At 35.6% G+C, this 18692-nt stretch overlaps 2 protein-coding genes across 9 annotated transcripts in view; one reads left to right on the plus strand and one right to left on the minus strand.

The window, feature by feature from the left end:
* Positions 1-18692, plus strand: part of PSPC1 (paraspeckle component 1) — a 79653-nt gene that overhangs the window by 21866 nt on the left and 39095 nt on the right. For 4 of the 8 annotated variants that reach the window (XR_015138219.1, XR_015138221.1, XR_015138220.1 and 1 more), the window contains exons 5-6: positions 3282-3366; positions 7036-7141. Coding sequence is in view for 5 of the 8 variants with exons in the window: in XM_086329907.1 (XP_086186033.1) it covers positions 3282-3366; positions 7036-7141 (191 nt within the window). In the remaining 3 variants the exon portion in view is untranslated. Of the gene's footprint in view, positions 1-3281; positions 3367-7035; positions 7142-10034; positions 10171-13242; positions 13595-18692 lie in introns of those variants that run through there. The other 4 variants (XM_086329909.1, XM_086329910.1, XM_086329911.1 and 1 more) reach the window with 4 other exon arrangements.
* LOC147361703 (c-Myc-binding protein) lies at positions 725-3077 on the minus strand. The gene has a single exon (XM_086329913.1). It carries the CDS (start codon positions 1290-1292, stop codon positions 912-914), a length of 381 nt encoding a protein of 126 aa, XP_086186039.1. The 5' UTR covers positions 1293-3077; the 3' UTR covers positions 725-911.

Raw genomic sequence — 18692 nt, forward strand, 5'->3', positions numbered from 1 at the left:
AGAAAAATACTTTGAGGGGAAAAAGCACTATATAATTATACCCACAAACTATAATTTTCCACAATATATGGCTCATTCCCCTTGTCATCCAGGCTTGTGCGTGAACCCAGAATTTTAAATTGCCTCTGTTCTGTGTTCCGCTAAGCAACTAAGTAAGGCAGGGGAACAGTGTGATCCTCTTTATATAAATTACAGTCAGGGTAACTGCTATTACAGGAAATTGAAAAACAACACAGAAAGGCCAATGTGCAACTGGGACCCAGGGAAGCACAGTAAAGCAAGGCAACAGTATCAGATAGGGCATGATTGCATAGAAGGAAAGGTGGTGTCAGAGTTCATACTGGCACACACACAGTATCTAAGGCAAAGTGGTGGCAAAGAGTCATTCGTTCCACCTAATATAAACAAGAGCAGAAGATTCATGAGACCCCCATGAAACAGCATCGTGTATCACACAGATCTCTCCAGCTGCCTACAGAGAATATAAAACAACAGTGTCATCTTCATTTTAAAGAATGACTGTACCTGTGCTCATAATCCTGAGCTAAACCAGGGAATAGCTCTGTGCTAAACTTCCTTGGCTAAAATACAACCAGTACCATCATTTCTAGTCAGACTGATAGAATGTCTTTTAAGGTAATGAATTCGATGGCTGTGTTTATAGATTTTTTTTTTTTTCTTTCCAGGATTCACTTTTGATTCTCCTGCTTTTTTAAGACCCAAAGAAAGTTATACTGAGTTTTTATTGGTGATTCTAAGTATATGTGTTTATAACAGTTAACGTGTGATAGGTGAATTTAACATATTTAAAAGAGTGCTATAGCATCTGTTCAGAAAAGATTATATACTGTACAAACTATTCGAGTCATACAAAACCATTTTTTTCAGTGTCTTTTCAACTGAGAAGAATCCTATTCAGCACGTTTCTCCTCCTGAGGTGGTTCATACTGAGCAAGCTTTGTTTTCAGTTTTTTATTTTCTTCTACAATAGCTTCATATTTCTCTTTCATTTCTGCCAATTCTAGGCGAAGCAGCTCTATTTCTGGATTTTCTGGGGTAGCAGCTCCTAAGTGATGCTTTAAAAAATCCAAAGCACTATTAGGTTTCTCTGGTTCTTCATATAAGGCTACCAATACCTTGGTCAGCGTGTCCAGCACCCCCGACTTCTCCAAGTACCTCCGGAACTGCTCGCGCTTCGAGTCGGCGGCTTTGTAATGGGCCATAGTGACAGCGGCAGCGGCGTAGCTGGCGCCGGAGACCGTGGCTGGCGGGCTCGGAGCAGCACTGCTCATCACAGGGTTGTTGTGAGGGTCAAATGGAATGTATATGAAAGATTTGTAAATGGTAAAGCACTATATTCTTGTTTGTTAGTCCTTTTTCCTTTCTTGGAAGACCTACAGTCAGATGTTTTTGTGTTACTCTTCACTTCTTTTCCTTATTGATTGATTAGCATTATTAAGAAGTAGCCCTATCTCATGTACTTTGTCCCCAGTGTTACAGAAATGTCCTTATTTTTTGGTCAAAACACACAGAGAAAACCATACAATGAAAGCTGGTTTTTAACTAGCAGAAGCCTCAGCACCTGCTGGAAGCTGTGACCAAGCCAATTATAAGGGCATCTTAATCAGTCACAGTGGCAGGAATGTGGCAGTGGTCTGTCTCTTCCAGTCACAGGTTTGTTTTTGTAGGGGAATCAGATATGGCTGGAAGAACATTTACTTGAATTGGTTTATCTTTTACCAGTTTGAGTGCCTCCTACAGGGACAGCAGTGGGCTGAGTATTATAAAGACGAATGACTTGAAGTTAACTATAAGACATGTATATAATCACAATGTGGGATAGGATGTGCTAAGAACGATAATAATAAAACATGGCCTCCTGGGGGGTTTTGGAAGAGAGGGAGACATGGCTTCTTTAAGCAGTTGGTGTCATAGTCCCTTTGTGGACAGGCAAGTAGAAATTTTTTCTGGCAGCCAACCCTTATTTGCTTTTTTCCCTAATGAGACTGGTATTAATATTTATGTAAATCAGATGATTGTCTCCTGTACCATCCTTTTGAAAAAAGGCAACCTGTGAGTTGGATAATCAGACTCTTGGGGGGAACTGACATGCTTACACTGCTGTATCAGTCAGTGCTATGTAAGAATTCAGGGTGAGCCTGGCCTCTGCAGGTCCTCTTCAACATTTCTATCAAGGATCTGGATGAAGACAGTGTACATGATGCTCAATGGAGTAAAAAAAGGATCCGATCTGTTCAGTTCCTGCTGTTCCAGCTGCCTTATCTGTAAAATGTAGATTTCATATCTTGCCTATCTCACAAGGTGTTCTAAGGATTAAATTAAATATAATGGATGTAAAAAGTAAAAAAAAAAAAAAAAAAAAAAGAAATATTTGAGATAATTTATGTTCATTTTAGCAATTTGAGATAACGTGGTTATAGGAAAAAGAAAACCAATAATTGTGTTATCTGGAGTACTTATATATATTTTAAAATATATTTATTAGTGCATGCATGCATGTATAATTTGGTAGGATAGTACAAAGATATTTTTAACACTTGGGAGGTTTATCAACTGCTTCTCAAATGGGCATCTTTCGTTGTGTTGCTTCACTCTGAAAGCCTTGTTCTTGATAACGTGACATGAGTTCGTGACAGTGGGAATGCTTGTCCTGTTTAAAGTGGGCTTGTTCACATCAGTGTTCAGCCCTTTTTCCCCTTTCAGGAACTGTCCCCTCTTTTCTTCATGTGACGCTGACTTGATGCAGGAGGAAACGTGCTCATAGTGTTGAGAGGGATGTTTTGGGGTTTTATGCTGTGTCCAATCCCATTTTTCCTACTGTTTCTGGTCTGATGCTTAATCTGCCCTCTGCTGATGTTTCCCAAGGTATCATTTTGGGCTTCAAGCTTGCTGCTGAAAAAAATTGTAATTTGCTTAAAACTGTGTAAATGAAAATGTAGCTATTCATTCTATTTTTAGTATGTTCCAGACCCTGTGTTAAAGCAGTTACTACCCATTTTAATTTTTTAGCATAAGGGTAGATTTTATTTTCTTCATATACCTGAAGAAATGGGCCCAGGAATGATATTGATCTGGTTCATTACAAGCTTATAATCTTTCATTGTAGAATGGTGCGGTAAGACTTTAAAAAGAGAAGCTAGGTGCATGAGTATAAATAAGTTACTATATATATTGCCAGTCTTGGAGAACCTTTATGCTTATAGATGTAAAAATACAGAAGAAGAAGCTAAAAATATTAATCTGTAGTCAATATTTTGTAGATTTAATGAGGCGTCAAGAGGAACTCAGACGTTTGGAAGAACTCAGAAATCAAGAGCTACAAAAACGAAAGCAAATACAGCTGAGGTAAAGAACATCGTTATAACATATATATGAATATATGTAGCTTTTATTGCGTATGTTATTAATAAAACTCCAATGTCTGTTATTGACAAGTTGTATTTAATATTAATAACAGAATTGTCCATTTTTGACTACAGTTATGGAATTACTAACAGTCTCCCATAATTCATTATTCTATCAATATGATTGTTTCTAGCCAGTTGTGGACACTTCACAGACACTGTGAACTTAGAGGGCTTAGGCATTATTTCATACAATTTATTGTAAAAATGGACTGTGCTTTACTGGACTGTTTTTCTATAGATGCATATATTTGCATTCTTAGTTTTGATTTTTCCATGTGTTTAAGACTGGTTTGAATGCCATTATTCATTTTTGTTCTTCTGATAATTTACTTAAAAAAGATAATCTGGTGGTGGAATCCACGGTGAAAACAATATGAGCATCAGAGATCTCAGTACATGATAGACAACTGTGACAGGCAACTTAAAATCTTTTAGGTTAAGGAAGGAAGTTTAAGGGAGTAGTTGATCTAAGATGTGGAAAGAAATAGTAACAATTTTTCTTGCATCTGCAAGATTTAATTGTAAAATACAAGATAAATATTACTCTTACATGTTTCAACAGTCTTAATTAGGAATTGTAAGCACGGCTATGATAGATTAAAGCAAGCTTAAAATTTTGTTTTGAAAGTGCCGTTAAAGTACTAAGTGCTGTGATGGGAAGTAAGGTGATCATGGGAAATGAAAGAAAGTGAAAAGCTATTAATGAGTTTGACGTGTCCTCAGGGTCTGGAGGTAGATGGTATATTCGTATAGTATATTTTTTTCAACTTTGTACCTGATGATACCAGTGTATGTGTGTTTCTGTATTAGGACTACTCTGATTTTACTCTAACCTGCTGCTGCTGCTGCTAAGTCACTTCAGTCATGTCCCAACTCTGTGCGACCCCATAGACGGCAGCCCACCAGGCTCCCCCGTCCCTGAGATTCTCCAGGCAAGAACACTGGATTGGGTTGCCATTTCCTTCTCCAGTGCATGAAAGTGAAAAGTGAAAGTGAAGTCCCTCAGTCGTGTCCGACTCTTAGTGACTCCATGGACTGCAGCCTACCAGGTTCCTCCGTCCATGGGATTTTCCAGGCAAGAGTACTGGAGTGGGGTGCCATTGCCTTCTCCGTACTCTAACCTACTTACTCTCAATTTATAGTACTTGGCAGGCCGCATCAGCATCTTAGCCTCAGTACTGCTGAGTCATAAGCTGACTCACCTGTGTTGTGATAAACCTTCCAGGTGACTCTGAGGCATTCTAAAGTTAGGAAACCACTGTTGTAAAAGAAACTCCCAATTAACTCCTTTCCCGAGGGGCCATTTTCAGTGTCTTTTCTTTTTTTAAAACAATTTTTATTTATTTATTGATTGATTGCTGCACTGGGGTCTTTGTTGGTGTCCATGGGGTTTCTCAAGTTGCAGAGAGAAGGCGCTAGTTTCTAGTTGCAGCGCACGTTTTTCTTGTTGTTGTGCCTTTTCTTGTTGTGGAGCACAGGCTCTAGGGTGCGGGCTCAGTAGTTGTGGCACGTGGGCTCAGTTGCTCTGTGGCATGTGGAATCATCCTGAACCAGGGGTTGAACCCCCATGTCCCCTGCATTGGCAAGTGGATTCTTTACCACTAGGGACATCCTCAGTTTCTTTCTTACTGCTTTTTTCTGTTTTGTGTAATTGTGTTTAAGTCTCTACTTGTCCAAATAAAAGGAAACCTCCTCTCTTCTAAAATAAACCTTTCTGAATCTAGCTTTCTCCTTTTACATTTATCCTTTACAGCTAGGCTTTTAAAATTAGTGCCCTTTACTTATGCTGAAATAATAAGTAATTAAAAGTAAGCAGTGTGGGATGCAAAATATTATGTATAGAATAAACAAACAATAGGGTCCTACTGAATAGTACAGGGAATTATATTCAGTATCCTGTGATAAACCATAATGAAAAAATATATAGAGGATATAGGTTTGCAATTCTGAAACTACTTTTTTCCCTTTTGATCAAGACTTTATTGAGAATAATGTATATACTTTCTTAAATGAATAAATTAGGTAAATATGACCTGAGGTTTCTCATTGTTGGAGAAAGAAAGAAGGCAGAAAGGCTAAAATGAAAATGAATCCTGTCATGTTCAGTGGGGATCAGTATCAGTGTGAACTGAGTGCCGTTTAGTCTAGACAAATACAGAAATACAGATGTGTATATATGTGGGTTCATATGTATACATATATATATTTCCTAGCTCTGTCTACCCAGAAGCAGTGATGCCTCGGGAATAATGCCCAGATTTTTGTTTCTGAATATCATTCTCCAATAAAAGGAACCAGGGCTTTTTGGAAAAGTGGCTGATTCCAGTATTAAAAAGTCCAAGTTGACTGATGTGCCAGAGTGAAGGGAAGTCCTTGAACTAAGCTCAGGCCTGTTCAAAGAACACAGGAGCTAAACTGAAGACGCTCCTAAAGGCCAAAGTTGGAACAATTTCAACAACAAAATAAGAAATGATAGGTTGTACATTTGTCAAATGATATTTATTCAGGTCAAATACCCATGAGTCTGTGGTGATAAAAGTAATTTAATGAATAAGTAAATAAACGGAGGAGAATGGACAGCTTTTCCTTAGTTGTTAGAAGTAGAATCCAAATAATAAATAGGAAAGGAGCCTGAGAGAAAATTACCAAGGAATGAATACTGCAGTAATACAGGCATAACAAAGAGTTAGTGTGGGTTTGGTTCCAGGCTACCACAATCAAGAGAATACCTCAATAAAGAGTCACCTTTGTACTATACTGTAGTCTTTTAAGTGTGCAATAGCATGATGTCTTAAATATTATTATATTTTCAATGTATTTCAATATTTTGAGATAATATTTTCAATAATATTAATATTTTGTGGGTTTCCCTCTTGATCATATTACAACTAATTATTATTTAATAGTAATCCTTTACATACACATTGGATTTTTGTTGTTCTGTGCTTGAATATACCTTTGGGGCAGAGGTTGGCAAACTTTTTCTGGGAAAGGGCTCCTTCGTAAATATTTTAGGCTTTCCATGTCATATGGTCTCTGTCTCAACTATTTAACAGTGCTCTAACCCAGAGGTAGCCACAGACAGTGAGTGAACGATTGTTCCAAAATTTACAAAAATAGGTGGTATATAGATACCTGCTCCCAGGAGATTTCCTCAGTGGGTTGATGCAATGAGGGAGAGGGGGCTTGTGAAGGCTTCCTTCTGTACATAGTAGGATTTTTGTCTCAGCAGTGTGGTAATTTGCAATGGTTGGTACTAACTGCTTTGCCAATGGTGAATCCCAGGCTTTTTCTTTGTTCCGTAATAGAGTACTAGTTTGAGCTTTTGGAGGCTGGATTTTTTTTGACTGTAAGCATATAGCTAGGATGCTGTTATTTTACTTTTTTTTTAATTTACCCTAGATAATTGCCATTTCATTGGTTTGTTTGATTTATTAGAGGTTAGAGCAAAATAAAAGGAAGATAAATTTGATAAGCCACTCATTATCAAAGACTGACATAATGTATAAATACATGATACACATTAATGATTTTATTTTGCCTGAAATAAGATATCTGGTTATGGCTTATATGTCACACCCTGAGTTTTTATTTACAAATCTCTCAGGCATGAGGAAGAGCACCGTCGTCGTGAAGAGGAAATGATCCGACACAGAGAACAGGAGGAGCTGAGGCGACAGCAGGAGGGCTTTAAGCCAAACTATATGGAAAATGTAAGTAAAGTACTAGTTAACTAAAGTGATTTTATATTGTCAGGTGGACGATGTATACTTAGAATTCTTTATATACTGCTTTATGTAGTACTGTATTTTCTAATCTTTCTGAATCGTCATGTTTATGGTAAACTAACAAGTTTCTTAACCTCTTACAGGTAGTAAACCAAAATTAGTTTCTGAAGATAATCATGCTTTATGAAATGGATATTAAATTGTGCTTTATTTCACTTTATCTTTTTTTAATTGTTGCTAAATTAGGAATCTTGATAAATCCCATCATCTCCACTTGACTGATGTTCACCATTAATTGATGTCAGTTCTTTAGTTTGGAAGATTTTAGACATATAGAAAAGTAGAGTAGTATATGCTTATTAGTCAGCCATAACAGTTATTAGTACTTGGGTGATCTTTTTCATCTTTAAGTAATCCTGAAATTTTTGATATGAAAACCTTGACTTCATATAATTTTATGTGAGTGTAGACCTATAAAAGATAAGGACTCTCAAAAAATTTCTTTATCATACTTTAAAAGATGTCAGTTACTTAATATTAAGTAGTAAAAGCCCCAATTTGTCCAAGTCTTCAATCTTTTAAAAAAATTATTTGGTTTCTTCAAATGGGTTGATGCATCCATTCTTTTTTAATCTGTAGGTTTTCTTTCTTTTTCTTTTTTTCCATTGTTTCCTTACTGTTTTTATTTTTAAAGAAACAGCCCGTCATAAAGAATATTTCACATCCTGGATCTTGTTGATTATATCCTGGCAGTGATGTTCAACAAGTTTTTTTATGCCTGAGTTTCTTACAAACTGGAAGTTAGTTTTAGAGACTTTATCTGACTCAGGTTTTTGTTTTAGGGAGACAAAATGGTAGGGCAAAAAAGGATACTTCAAATGTGTTATAACCCACAGGTTCTAAATAACAGAGTCTTGTTCTTCACCTTAGATGAATGCCAGCTTAACAACTGACTCTAAAAAAATACTTAACAATATTTTTTTCTCTGTTTTAAAGCCATGATTCTAAAGTTTCTGAGGCTAAATGTAGTAATTCAAATCACCGGGGCCTTTTTTTTCTGACTGTCTCTGTCCCTGAAAAATTTTAAAGCTTTTTAAATTAAAATGAATACAGCAAAGTAAATCCTAAGTAGAATAATAATCAAGAACTTTTTATTTTGCCTTCCATCAAGTAAATATCCTTTGAATGAAAATTACATTTTTATTTAAATTCCCTTAGAAAATTTTTTGTTATTTATAATCACACTAAAAGTTAATAGATTTTTAAATCCCATTAGCAAATTAGTTGAGTAAGTTTTCTGAGCATTGGGTTTTTTTTTTTAGTAATTTCTAGCTTTATTGCAATTCTCTTTTCTTCTTGGATACATAATACTTACATAGTGACATTTTAAAATTGTGGTCTTCTTTTTCACTGTTAAATTTTAATATAAATTTGTTGGATTTATCAATGTGAGAATATTTTACAGTGGTAAAAGAATGTGGAATTTAAAAATGTTCCCAAATGTGTATATTTTGAAAAGTAGTAAAGTGTTTTAATCTTAAAATATAGAAAAGTACATGTGATACATTTTTTAGAGAAATTTTATTTCATTCCATTGATGACTAGGAAATTCTTCCTAGTTCTTCTGTGTACCTCAGTATATCAGTTTCTAAAGTGCTTGTCTATAGTTAAACCGGTGGGATTAGCTTTCTTAAAATTTTTCTGGCATAAACTTTATGTCCTTGGAGCAACTATGTAGCTGTGTCTAATGATTTAAGTCATTAAGGGACCAGAAGGAAATGATTACTATGTTCTGTTAAACTTAAGTTGGCTACATTGAAAGCTTGATTACAAACTCTGATTCTTTGAAATTTCACAGTTTTTAAAAACCTACATCAATATTTTTTAATATGTCCAAGTGGTAGGCATAATTAATGAAGGACAGATAGTTTTCACTTTTAATGCAAAAACTATTTAGAAATCTTGCTACAGTTTAAAATTGAAATTCTGCAAATACTTAAAACATTGGAATGTTTCAAATTCATTTTAATGGTGGGTAAGATGTAATAGCCAGGGAACTTTGAGAATAAATAAATTAGATATTTAAAAGTATGGCAGGTTTAGTGGAATTTCAGAAGTAGCTCATTTATTATTTGATACGATTATGCTGTCAGAAAAGTTAGATGATTAAATATTTTAACACAGAGTTTTAAATAGTTACCAAAAGAATGTTTTACATATTTGAAGCATCATAGGATTAATTTGGGTGGAGTAGAGGTCTGCAAAGGAAGCCTAGAACCTCCACCCATTTTTGTACCACCCTACTGCAGAGCTGAGAATGGTGTTTACATTTTTAAAGTGTTGATAGATAAGGAAAAAAAAGACTACTAAACAGTATTTGTGACCATTAAAACCTAAAAGACTTACTCTTTGACTCTTTACAGAAAAAGTTTACTGAACAGTGGGCTGGAATTGGTGATTTTTTTCTTTTTAATTAATAGTCATGTTAGGCCCCAAAGTTAGTATGTTCTTAATTTTTTTTGGAAAGGAATCATTTAAAATAGTATGTAGCAATGATATTTAATATGTAGGGGAAAATACAGTCTTCATTCTATTTTTAGTTTTTTCTGAGATAAGAAACTATGAATAGATAAATTTTTCATCATTTTGGTCTCAGTTTTATTTGGTTCCTAGCTTCATAATGCTTGTTAGTATAAACTAATCAGGCTAATCAGGCACTAAAGAAATATTAACAAAAGCTCTTTACTGGTCTTAAGTGGTTTGTGTTAATAGTAAAACATCGAGGCCATTGTTGCATCATTTATTCTTCATTTACTTTCAAAACTGTCTCTGGAAAAATTTGTTGAACAATTTTAATGTTTGTTTTTGTTTTTAAAAGCTTTGAAATTAGGCCCTCTTATGTGCTTCTCTTATTTCCCTGTTCAGTGTAAAGGGAGGAATCACATGGTAAGTGTTCAGCTTGCCTGAGTAATAAAAGTCATGTAGGTTTACTTGGTTTGTTTTAAGATGCCACCTCTCACTTCTTTCTAATATTCCTATTAGGAATATTCCAACACAACAAACAGTAGCTGCTTCGGAGTATAAAATAAATACTTATTTTGTCTTGAATAGTATATATTTTTTAATGTAGCAAAAGACCTATTATGTTTGATCATGTTTTTCTTTGTTAGCTTTCAAATTGATCATAATATTATAACATGCATAGGAATATATTTTTAAGAGTTTCAAGAATATGCCAACTCTTCGTCAATTAGAAGCTGTCATTTTAATTTCATACCTTATTTCTCCTTAGAGGAAGTCATGTTCTTTGATAATACATTTGTAATTATAAATTAAACATGTTATTTTTCACTCCTGCAATATAATATTTTTTTGACTCCTGTAACACTGTATATATTTTTATGCCGTTCCTTAATTTCATTTAGGTTTGTTTTTACTACAGTATAATGGGACCATTTTCTAGACAGACCAATTTCTAGGTTGAAATTTTCTACTTATCACAATTTTACAGCTTTGAACACAGAAGTTATTCAGTTAACATTAAGAATTTGTGAATCTGTATGATTGTTTTTTTTTTTTTTAATTGGGTTGTTTTGCTGCTTGTAGATTCAGTAGTTTAAAATTTAAGTACTGCTATGTATGTACCAGTCTTTATTTGTGGATATAGCTTGGATTGGAGTAAAGAGGAAATTTTAATTAGAATATTTTAAAAATGCAGTTTCTTGGAGTAATTCTTGGAAAAATGACGATGTCATAAAACATGTAAATATCTTTCTGGCTTTAGTAGTGGTATCATGTAATTATAAAATACTTCGACTTGGAGAATTGGATCAGTGCTTAGATCGGATGCTGCTGCTGCTAAGTCACTTCAGTCATGTCTGACTCCGTGCGACCCCATAGACGGCAGCCCACCAGGCTCCCCCATCCCTGGGATTCTCCAGGCAAGAACACTGGAGTGGGTTGCCATTTCCTTCTCCAATGCATGAAAGTGAAAAGTGAAAGTGAAGCTGCTCAATCGTGCCGACTCTTAGCCACCCCATGGACTGCAGCCTACCAGGCTCCTCCTCCCATGGGATTTTCCAGGCAAGAGTACTGGAGTGGGGTGCCATTGCCTTCTCTGAGATTGGATGCTACTTTGTTTTAAAACTTAAGTAGTTTCTTTGGCTGGCATGGTCAATATTAATGTTTGGGTTTTAGTAAAGAAAAGAATAGCGCTTCATATCTTTTTCATATATATATATATGTAATTTTTATTCCTTTTTGAGTAGGTAGGAATAGCCCTGGAGAATTGAACATATGCATAAAAACCTGAATGTTTATTACATGCCAAGGCAGTAATTTGACCCTCGTTCCTTAGTCAGAGGTGTCCATTGTAGCTCTTGGGATTGGACAGCAAGGCCACAAGCAGTGAGGGGATGCAGCCCAGCTAAGAGAGAGAGGCCTCTTCTTGGTAGTATTTCTGATCATGCATAGTAAGGAATCAGGGAGCTTTTAAAAAAGGTGGGTGCTCAGGTCTCCATCCTACTCACTGATTCATTTTGTGCTTTTAGTAGATTCTGATGGATTATCCATTGGTAGCATACTGGTTGAAAATACAGTAATTTTCAACCTTTGCAGCATTTCTGTGGAACTTAGAAAAGTGCCTGAGATATAGTCCAATGGGACTGGGTTGCATGGAATCAGCATTTTAAAAAGCTCTTTGGGTTACTTATTTTCATTAGCGAAGGTCAGAAACCACTGGCCAGATGTTGAAATGAGACATATATTGAGATGAATATAGTGATACTACTTGAATTTTTTATGGAACCTGGGGACTTTGGGTGAAGTGAGAACTTAGGTTCATTCTGCATGGGAAATAGGGCTCACCTAGTTAACAGTACAAATGGCACAGCCTTCTGTGTGAATTGTGCTCTGTAGGTTTTTGGTGTGGCAACTTTTTGTTGGACTTTCATCCTTTATATGGAAGGGAGTATTGTCTCAAATGATACATTAATTTTTTGTTTTTAAAATATTTCATTTGACTGGGGGTCTGCAGACTAGGGTAAGTCAGGCCACATCTGAGTGCTGCCTGTTTATGGGAATGCAGTCATGTTTATGTTTTGCTTATGGCTGCTTTGCCCCAGAATGGCAGCATTGACTAGTGGTGACATAACTCTGATGTTGTGTCAAGACTGTATGGTCAGCAGAGCCTGAAATACTATCCAGTCCTTTCCCAAAAAAGTTTGCTGACCTGTGATCTCTGGCCAGTTTGAAAGTTGTGAGAGGGTAACAGGCAGGAAGGCCAGGGGTCTCCAAATGGAGGAAATAGCCTGCAAGTGTCGTTTTTTCTCTCTCTCTTAAGCAGCAGGAAGAAACAAACTACAAGTGTTAGATTTTTTTTCCCTTCTCTATACAGATTTAAAAAGAGGTTTCTTTTAAAATTCTGTGTTGCCATGACGATACCTGGTTCCACCTGAACTTAACTTTTCTTGAACCTTAATGGAAATGTTTTTCTTAAGCTAGACTCTGTCTTCAAGTTGGTTCTGCCTAAGACTCAGAACTGACTTGACAAACCAGTATGGTTTACTCATGCAAATGTTCTCTTAAGCTATGTTCATGAGACTAGTATTTGCTTGGAAACCTGCCCTTCTTAAAGATTCATGTCAATAGTTTTGTGGCCCAGGACAACTCACCTTGTGCCAATGTCATCCCAAAATGCATGTTTTGGGTGAGGGGCCTGATGCCAGTCTCTGAGTTTTGAGACATTTCCTTTCTCTAACATCCTGTTAGTAGCTATATAACATCCGGCTAAAGACTGGTGGGGGGGGGGGTCCTCTTTCTGCCTGCTTCTGATGTCTATGTCAGAAGCTGTCTCTATCTTTTTTATACTTTAACAAAACCTTATCACACAAACTCTCTGAGCGATCAACCTCGTCACTGGCCCCTCCTCTCCTCCTGAGGCTGAGAATCCTGACGTCTTCCACCGCTCAGCAACAACCTTTCATTTAGGGGAGGGAATCTATAAAAAATGCCCCATGTTAACGAAACTCATAAAGAATTTGTAATTTAAGATGTAATTTTATTAATTTGTTTTTTTTTTTTTCCAGTGTTTTTAGAAGGCCTATTGAGCAGAATGCCTCATATCCTAGAACCTTGATTCTTGGTTCTGAAGAATCCAGATTAGTGTCCTGAATGTTCATTGGTAGTCATGGTTATAAGTCAGAGCAGAAGTTATGGGAAGAGCCGATACAGCGTCACAGCCACATTGCTGATGTCTTGGAGTGGTCAAGTCTCTTTTTTTCAGTCAGTTGAGGCAAATCCTTTGATCCGGATTGCCACATTTGGCCTTTGTTTAATTTTATTCCAGTCCCTTCCTGCTTCTTGTGTGGCTATTGTTTCTCTTTATCATTATCACTTGATTTAATTATAACCTCCCCCCTCTCCCCCAAACAGTCCCCCGTTTTCCCTGTATAAAACTCAACAGCAATTCTAGCCAGTAATAAAGTTTCATTAATAGGTGCTGGCAGAGCCAACTTGTCACTTAGTAATGAGTAGGTCCAAATACATTTTCTTAAATGGCTTTTGAGTTTTTGAGAGAAGCTGCCAAAATTTGGTGGTTTTCTCATGGCTATTACTTCTCTTTTTTTCAGTAAATTATTTAGTTCTAACAAGTGATTTGGTTGTATTGCAGTAGAAAATTGCATTATTTTGGAAGGGTTAAGTAACTGACACATTTCATAGGATGACACTTTTCATCATCCTATGGAAATAAGAGTTATTTGGTGTAGGGTTTGGTGTCAGATTTAGGTGTGGGAAGGTCATTGCCGATTGCTGGTATAATGGAAGCCCACTTCTGATGGTTTGGGCCTGATGGTGAAAATTAAAATGGATAATAGGTTTGTCACAGTGGTCTTTCATAGGATGCACTAGTTGTGACCATTTTTTGTTGTTAATATGGTTTCATTTATTTACTAAAATAATTTAATTGATTTATTACAGTGATCGAAGAATTTTTCTGAATATTTTAGGATGGTACATAGACTTTATAATCAAATAAAAGCAAACATAACATTTTTATAATGTTAGCTAACATAGAATCTAGATGATCTTTAGAATTTTAATGATTTGTGTAATTTGGGTTGAAGATATAATACCATTTTAACCAGCTGTTAACTCTTTGATCATGTCTCAAAAGGATTTATTTATTTATTTTAATAATACCTAATTATTTGTAGGGAAAACTTTAAGTTTTTATCCAGACTAGGACAAGTGAATATGATACTAGGTAAAATTTTCTCTTTTTTTTTTTTAAATAGCAGGTATACAATAAGCCATCTTCGGCAAATCAAGTTGTGTTTGTGGTCACCCTTGTTCCCTTGTTATGATTATGAACAGCGTTTTCCCCCCTCTGTTTTATCATTCGTATTTTGAAATCTTTTGAATGAATCCAGATGGAAGTGGTTTGATTCTTTACTTCATCTACATTCTACACTTCACTTCATCAGAGAATAGTTTGTTAGACTTAATTATCTCTGTGTCATATTAGATGACTTCTTTGACCTTACCTTCCATTATAGTCTCAAAGAGGCTTATTTTCCACAGAAACTACCATATCCCTTTTTCCCTCATGGAGAATGTGTGTGCTCAGCACATATATAATCTCTGACTATTCACCCCAGCTGTGATCCTGGATCATTTTTAATATGATTTTTAGTACTTATATTGCCTTCTAATTATTTTCTGACATTTTTGTTCAATAGTTGACCTCTCGAGTTTTTTGCGGTCGTTTTGTACTTGTTATAGTTACTTAAATGTAAACTGTGAGGGTTAAATAGTTGTCCTTCAGACTACAGCAAGCAGCTCAATCACATGGTTTTGAGTGTTCTTTAAGAGCCACCAAACCTCAGTATTTTTTATTGAATACTCAAGTCTCAGATGTTCATCATCAGTAGTTTTGAAACATAGGTGGCATTGAGACGTAGCTGTTGATGTATTTTTGTAGTGTTCATAATGGTATCACATAGTGAAGAGTAAAATAGCCATTTTCTATGCTTAGTTTTCACACATATAACTTTTTAGTAGGCGCATTCCACTTGAATATCCCTTCAAGATTGTTAGACTTACAGGAAGACTGAAGATTTCCTTTAGTAAGGAAATTTTGTTCACTGTTTTTCCTGTGTTTATAATAGTCCTGAGCTTTGTAGAGGATACAGAAAGAAATCAAGCCTAGGGTCACACACATCTTTGAGGATTTTAGAATATTTTAGGTACACAGGACCTATGTAGAGTAGGTTAAGAGACACAGCTAAAAAAAGTTCTGAAAGTTTAGAGAAATTTGCCTTCTTGAGAGAGTGTGTAGTCTCTGCACTGTTGAGGGGCTATATTGGGTGTATTTTAAAAGCTAATGTCATTGATTTATTATTCTGCTGTGTTGTAGGTATATTTGAAATGGTAAGTTCTTCTCATCTTACTTGGTTCAGAATGGTAAGCACTTTAGCTAATGTTTATCTTTTTAAGAGAGGCTGGAGAAGAGAGCTTACTTGTATTTGCCAATACAAGTGAACTAGAGTGAACACAGATTTTGAAATGTCCACTATGTGCAGTGTAAATAATAGGAATTTTGTTCAATTATTAAGTAGCTTGAAATCATAACAAAACATTTTATGAAGGCATAAAAACTTGTTACTTCTCCCTTGTGACTTCTTATAACATTTAGAACCTCTTACAGGAGTTATCCTACGAGATAGCTATGTAAAAAAAATTTTTTTAAGGCCAATCAGTATTTTGTATATTCTGTACTTCGTATTGAAGCTTTGTAGTATCACCTGAAATGTCAGAATTTTTTACCAGATCAAATGAGATAAATGTGAATGTCAGTATCCCTGTGTAATTACTAACTACTAGTGGTAGAGAGATCCAACCAGTCCATCCTAAAGGAGATCAGTCCTGGGTGTTCATTGGAAGGACTGATGCTGAAGCTGAAACTCCAGTACTTTGGCCACCTCATGCGAAGAGTTGACTCACTGGAAAAGACCCTGATGCTGGGAGGGATTTGGGGGGGCAGGAGGTGAAAGGGACGACAGAGGATAAGATGGCTGGATGGCATCACCAACTCGATGGAGTTTGGGCAAACTCTGAGAGTTGGTGATGGACAGGGAGGCCTGGTGTGCTGCAATTCATGGGGTCACAAAGAGTCGGACACGACTGAGCGACTGAACTGAACTGAGTGGTAGGGAGCAGGAACCTTGAGTTTATAAGCATGCTCTGCTGGTGAAATGGACTTCTGTTTAGAATTCCAAGTTCTTGAACGTATATGGGTAAGTTTGCCTAGTTGTCTTGTGATACCCTCCACTACATTGTACAACCACATTTCAAATCCTGTCTTTTTGGTTATAAATTTGTATAGTGATTCTACAAGTAGTGATTCTCAAGATGTAACATCTTAATTTGGTGTGCTGTTACTTTCCCTAAATCTTGCTTTTAAACAAAATTAAATGCTTGTATAGTAGTTTCTCTTATAAATGTAAATTTTAAGTAACTTCTTGAATTGTATTTAGGTATTATTTAAGTACTTTAAAATATTACTGTATATTGAGTTTCTTGCTTTGAGTTAACTACTTAGAAACTAGTTTGTCAAGATTTTAATCTTCTGGTAGACTACTAAGATAACTTGTTTTATGTCTAGTATCACAAATAGAAAAAGTTATTCTCATCTACTAAATACATAATTCTTCATACATTGAAACACTTATGCTTTATTATTAGCTTTCTTCTGTTGGTGAGACCGACTTGAAATCGCTTCTCTTGCAGCTGATATTTGGTCTTCTGTTTCGTCTTTCATCCTTTGATCTGGCCAGTCATGATAATTGTTTTGATTTTGATATGGAAGTGTACTGGGTAAGAAGTTATAGGTAAAGAAATGCAAACCAGTCACCTGTATTATATGTACATTGGTAAGATACAATTAAAAGTATTATGTATGTGTTGTAGTTGATATCCAGATTGCTGATTTCTTTAAGCATTTGAGATAAAATAACTAAATTTGAGGAATAATTATATACCCCTAATTAATTTCAATTCTTTAAAGCAGCTTTTCAAATGGAATTTTCCATGACAGTTGAAAAGAGTGATCTTGAAAATGTCCCTTAGATATACAGATTAGAAATAAAATTCTCCTCTCAATAAAAATTTATTTAAAAATTAATTTGTTTAAAATATTTATTCCCTTCTATCTCTTGATGGGTATGGCTAGATTATATGTAGTTACACTTAATTCATTTTCAATTAGAGTCATCCTATGTATTAACAAGTAGCAATTAAGTTTGCTACTTAGTTGAATTTGACAGTGACTTCCAAACATTATGTCTACTAAGTTACCTGAACCAGGCTTTAGAAATGGACTGTTGAGTGAATGTAGTTTAAGAGGCACATGTGTTTGGGTTAATGAATACAGTAAGGTAAGAATAAAATCCCCTACTTGTATTTGGGGTTCCTTCTGTTTCTGATTCAGTATTTAACAAGTTCATGACTAAAACTTGATGTAAGTTAAGATAAAATTTATTCAAAGAGAAACAGTTAAAGTTTTAAAAAAGTAAACTTATTTTTTTAGATAAAAAATATGTTCCCTTCACCCCACATGCCTACAGACTCCTCACTGTCAGATTCCCTTACATTAGATCCCTGCAGCACACGGAGATCTCTTTCTCTACTTGTTACAGCAGGTGAACCTTCACTAACACATTCTTATCACCAAAAGTTCATAGTTTATATGTGTTGCAGCACATTCTTGGGTTTTGACAAATGTGTGATGACACATACCCACACAGAATAATTAATTTCATTGCCCTTAAACATCCTTTGTGCTCCACCTAGTATTTCTCCCTCCTCATAATTCCTGGCAACCACTGATCCCCTTCTTGTGTCCATATTTTTGCCTTTTTCAGCATGTCACATAGTTGGAATGAAGAGTCTTTTCATTTTGGCTTTTTAGTAATCCACATTTAAGTAGGTTCCTCCTCTGTTTTTTCATGGCTTGATAGCTCATTTCTTTTTAACACTGAATAATAATCCGTTACCCAGATGTACCACAGTTTATCCAGTCACCAAATGAAGGACATCTTGTTTGGCAGTTAGGAATAATACGGTTATACGTATTTGTATGCAGGTTTTTGTGTGGACATAGGTTTTTGATACTTTTGGGTAAATAATGAGTATGATTGCTGGATCATATGTCAAGAGGAGGCTTAGTTTTGTTTAAAAAAAAAAAAAACACACACACACACACACACCAAAAACCTGTTAAAATTGTCTTCTAAAGTGGACATACTGTTTTGCATTCCCACCAGCAAAGAATGAGAATTCCTGTTTCTCCACGACCTCACCTGCATTTCCTGTTGTCACTGTTAAGGATTTTGGATATTCTGATAGATGTGTTCTGATAACTGTTTCTTTGTGGTTCCCTAATGAAGTGTGAATTAATGGTTCACTCTGGCAGTCATAAACTGAGGAATGTTTCCTCCATACTCATGGGTGTAGATACTTTGGAATGCATGCATTC

This window comes from Bos grunniens, chromosome 12 (assembly GCF_055505025.1).
Source record: "Bos grunniens cultivar Pamir isolate PY7600 chromosome 12, Bosgru_T2T1.0, whole genome shotgun sequence".
NCBI classification, from domain to species: domain Eukaryota; kingdom Metazoa; phylum Chordata; class Mammalia; order Artiodactyla; family Bovidae; genus Bos; species Bos grunniens.

What these genes read in the sequence shown, in the direction of transcription:
- LOC147361703 (XM_086329913.1), bottom strand. Translation starts at nt 1,292, where the DNA reads ATGAGCAGTGCTGCTCCGAGCCCGCCAGCCACGGTCTCCGGCGCCAGC.